The sequence below is a fragment of the Cyprinodon variegatus genome, unplaced genomic scaffold (genome assembly GCF_000732505.1).
Source record: "Cyprinodon variegatus isolate N-32 unplaced genomic scaffold, C_variegatus-1.0 Scaffold989, whole genome shotgun sequence".
Lineage (NCBI taxonomy): Eukaryota > Metazoa > Chordata > Actinopteri > Cyprinodontiformes > Cyprinodontidae > Cyprinodon > Cyprinodon variegatus.
Genome location: NW_015151442.1, coordinates 80,106 through 84,347, shown reverse-complemented (window position 1 = coordinate 84,347; position 4,242 = coordinate 80,106). Strand labels below are relative to the sequence as shown.

General features: G+C 37.7%; 1 protein-coding gene across 1 annotated transcript in view; it reads right to left on the bottom strand.

Moving 5' to 3' along the window:
* The window catches only part of LOC107100579 (envoplakin-like), a 21,954-nt gene that overhangs the window by 14,760 nt on the left and 2,952 nt on the right, over positions 1–4,242 (bottom strand). The window contains exons 2-4 of the mRNA XM_015399119.1: positions 1,471–1,570; positions 1,222–1,376; positions 956–1,079 (exon numbers count right to left, since the gene is read on the bottom strand). Coding sequence (XP_015254605.1) covers positions 956–1,079; positions 1,222–1,376; positions 1,471–1,570 — 379 coding nt within the window. The remainder of the gene's footprint in view (positions 1–955; positions 1,080–1,221; positions 1,377–1,470; positions 1,571–4,242) is intronic.

The following is a 4,242-nucleotide window of genomic DNA, read 5'->3' as shown; positions in this document are numbered from 1 at the left end:
ATTTGCCAAATATAAAAGGAACATCGTAGTTTGGTTTAAAGAAGGCAATTTGGTTTAATTATAATTTAGTTTGATGCAAGGATTTTACAGTTTTGTTAGGTTTACTGTATGCTTTATACATCATGTGCATTGTTACTTTATTAGCCAGATTAGAGAGAGTAGAAGGCCTTCCTTCACATTGTGGATGTCACTGTGTGTACGGAGGTCATCTAATCAGGGCAGCCTTCATGTCTTTAATAATACACAGGATATGGGCACATCTTGGAGCCTGACTGATAGAGGAGAGCTATCTGTAACCCTGAAGCATAGAGGCAAGCTGCATATAGTTCAAGACATGGATGGCGTGTCAGTTTCTGATACGGACAGCTAAACATCCACCTGGTGCAACACATAGACTCATGAGCTATAAGAAGCAGGAGATGAACTTGTTCGGGGATCATTCTTGCCGGACGGTCGTGATTTTTGAGCCCACAGCTGTTCATAGCTCCAAGCATTTTCTCTGTCCTGTAACGACCTGAACTGGAATAAACTCTGTTACTTTTTTACTCCTGTTTTTATAGTCCTTTTTTATATGGTTTTACCCAGTTTGAGTTAAGAGTAGTAAGTAACTTGCTCCCAGAAAAAGAACTGTGAGGAAGCCCCCGAGGCGCAACGGCTTTTTTAGGGGACATAACTTCCTCATTTGACAGTTTGAAGAAATGGAAAATTAGACCATATGCCAACCGTCACAAGGATGAGCATGACAAGGAAGGGCTATATATACTGCATGCTTCATTTAGTTAACATTGGATTACTTCTGGAGCTCCTTGAGTTATTTACTGTCACAGGTAGGAGCTTCGGCCGGAGAGGAAGTGTTGGGGCCGGTATGATTAAAGGAGGGTCGGTCCTAATTTCAGTGTGTGAGGGCAAATGCCTGCTGTCACAGATTACCAGTCCGAGCCGGATCAGTACTTACTTGCTTCTGGTTAAAAACAGGTGCCCAGTCAATTCTTGGCATCCGTTGCACGTCATCAATTTGCTCATAGAGATTCACATAAACAGATGTGTCGTCTGACCATCGGGTATGAAGAGCAATGATGCTGGAAGAAAAAACAGAACAACCAAGAAATGTGAATATAGAAGACCAATAGAATAGAATAGAATCAGGTAAAAAAGTCTGTGAAACCCATTTAATCTTGTTGCCATTTAACAGAAACTTGATATTTGTCATATTTCTCTCACTCTTTCTCAATATCTGCAGCTTGAGGATGCTTGAGCTTCTTGAGTTTGTCAATGTCGAGGAAGAGGTCCCTAAGAAGGCCTTCTGCGTCACCCAGTTTAGCATTGATCTGATCCTGATACTGAAATTCGCGATCATTCTTGTCATTTTCTTGGTCCTGAAGGGTAAAAAAAGAAAAAAAAAAGAGTCTTTAAGAGATCAAAAATGAGAAGTTCTTTGACTTCTCCTAAAAGACATTTCTCTTTTCTCACCACTTTCAGCTTTTCTTCAGACCAGAGGACGTCTTTCTCCACCTGGTCAGCATCCGCCTGCATCTTAGCGAGCAGGATGGTCATACTGCTGGCCTGAGCCCTGCAGAGAGAGACAGCTGCCAGTTAAACTACAAAAATACAACAAATATAATTCTCCATATTTCATGCCCTTTTAGATCATTTTATAGGGTTTATACTTTTACAGCATTACATTTTGTACTTTGTTAACAAAGTACATTTAAAGGAACAGTATTTAAGTTTCAGCCAACTCAATTAAGTAAATGTGAATAGCTGAGGATAAGAATGTATTTGGCAAAAATATTAAGGTAAAAAATCTGACTTCTAAAGGATTTTGGTAAATATTTCAAAGTAAGGCAGGGTAATTAAAATACTTTGCATGGAAAATCAAATTCTTTAATATTTCTCTATTTTTATTTATTTTAGACTTTAGATCAAGATGAAAATTTTGATTTTATATAGCCTTAGATTCTAATATGATAAACATTTAGGTCGATAGAACTTCAAACCAGTGTTAAGGATGGAAATATAAAGTTTTGCAATACTGATACACTGGTGGGAGATCGAGCAACTGATATAAAGGAAGTTGTTTAAATCCTAACTTTTCAAATAACTCACTAAAAATATACAGAAAGGTGCATTGCCAACATGGACATACTAGAAATGCAAAAATAAAAGTCATCTTGATTTGTACTAACAGTTAATTGCCAATTTGGAACTTAGAAAATCGGATCTTTTCGCAAATCATTGAACTCTTCATTGATTTGGGTACCAGGGAATCCAAACAACAATCCTGTTCAGTAAGGATTTTAAAGACTGCTGTAGGTATCAATAGGAAGTCAAAGCAAACAGGAAGGTGAAAGAATCACTTTAAAGGAGGCTTTATTTCCAAACAGAGATGGAGACGTGCAAACAGCTTGTTCAGGGTGAGAGAGAGCAACACTTACAGCAGAAAACAGGATGGCTCAGTAAAACAGGGTAAAAACTTTGCTCTGGTTGTTTTTTTAGTGTTCAACCTGTTTCTGTTTTAGACTTATCTTGTTAAGGTACAGATCTACATTTAGAGAAAATTTAAACACAGCCTGTTGTAAAATCTGTAATCACTTCTTTTTTTTTTACCTGAACAACCTTAGTTCTGCTGGAGGTTTCTTCCTGTTCAAAAGGAGTTTTTCCTCTCCACTGTCGCTACAAGCATGCTTAGTGTGGGGGATTCCCTACGATTCAATAAGTCGATGCAATCAACTGGTTTTCCTTAGATAGAAAACTTTGAATCAATTTAACTGGATTATCTGGTGAACTGGAAAGTGCCTTGAGATGACGTGTTGTTAATTGGCGCTATAGAAATAAACTGAACTGAATTAGTTAAACCATTTCTTATAGTGACACATATGGTACCGCTGACCATGGCAGGATGCCCGCAATAAGTCCCATATTATCCTCACAAAGCTTTTGAAGGGAAATCAGAATTGGACAATATGTTTGTTGGCAAGTCGGAGTAAATCAAAGTTCACGACTGGGAGGTGATTCCTCTAATAAAGATCCACAAATTTTCAAGAACATCTTTTTACATTTGGGGACAAGAGCTATGAGAGGGCTAGCAGCTAAAGAAGAAAAGTGAAAGGGGATGGATGAGTTTAGATATATTTTTTAGATGTGTCATTGTCCGATATATTTTATTCACCTTAAACCTGTAAGAGTTAAGATCTGACCGTAAGTGTGTACGTTATTGTAATTCCCTTTGTGAAATATTAAAATTAAAATAAAAAGACGCAGTTTAAAAAATCTGATCTACTGGAAACACCCCCAGCATGGCCATGTTAGCAGAAACACAGCCATAAAAAAGACTGGTTGTTTTTACAGTTCTTCAAGCTGTACGCTGAGGCGCTGCTGCCCTTCTGTTCTTTCCTCCTTAGTCAAAAGGAGCCGGTTTGATCTGCTCACTCAGCTGGAAAAACAGGTAAACGCTCCACGCACAAGCATCTTCATGGCAGCACCTACATTTTTCCCAACCTGAGCAACGGCTGATAGTTAAAGAGCTAAATCCTGGGCTACTGAAGTATCAACCTCACTACACTGCAAAAAAAAGAAATCTAAATAAGTCATTTTTTCTTACAATATGTGCATTTTGTCTTGAATTGAGGAGGTAAGTGAGACACTGTGTTATTTCAAGTGCATATTTTCAAATTAACTTATTTTAAGAGTAAAAATACTCATTCCATCGGAAAATCATCTTATTTACCTACCCAAATTAATAGTAAATACACTTAATTTCAGACATTTTTGCTCATTTCTAGATCGCTTTTGCAGTGCAGGAGGGTTCGGAGGAAATGCTGGATAAAGAATTAAGGATAAAACATGACAATCAGATATTTGATTGGGACTTTAATACTTTCACCGCTGTGCATCTCTGCTTGCTTTGCATTTGATTTCTTATCCTTAATATATATAATTTTTAGAACAGACAAAATTTAGATACAAAGCCTGAATCTAAGTCTAAGTCTGGATGAAAATGACGGATGCAGAAGTAAAAATCCCACATTAATGGAAATGTATAACAGAGCATCTGTAAGGTGGGGTAGATGTCTGACCTGTTTACCTGGGCGCTATGTGGACATGTGAGGTCCTTAGCAACAGCTCACACCCTCAGACATGTTTGGTTTCCAAGGCTTCTTCCTGTCTCGGCATCATTTTCTCATGTGTGTTACTCTTAAACATGGGTGGACTTTTAATGAAATGACTTTTTCAGTTTAATTG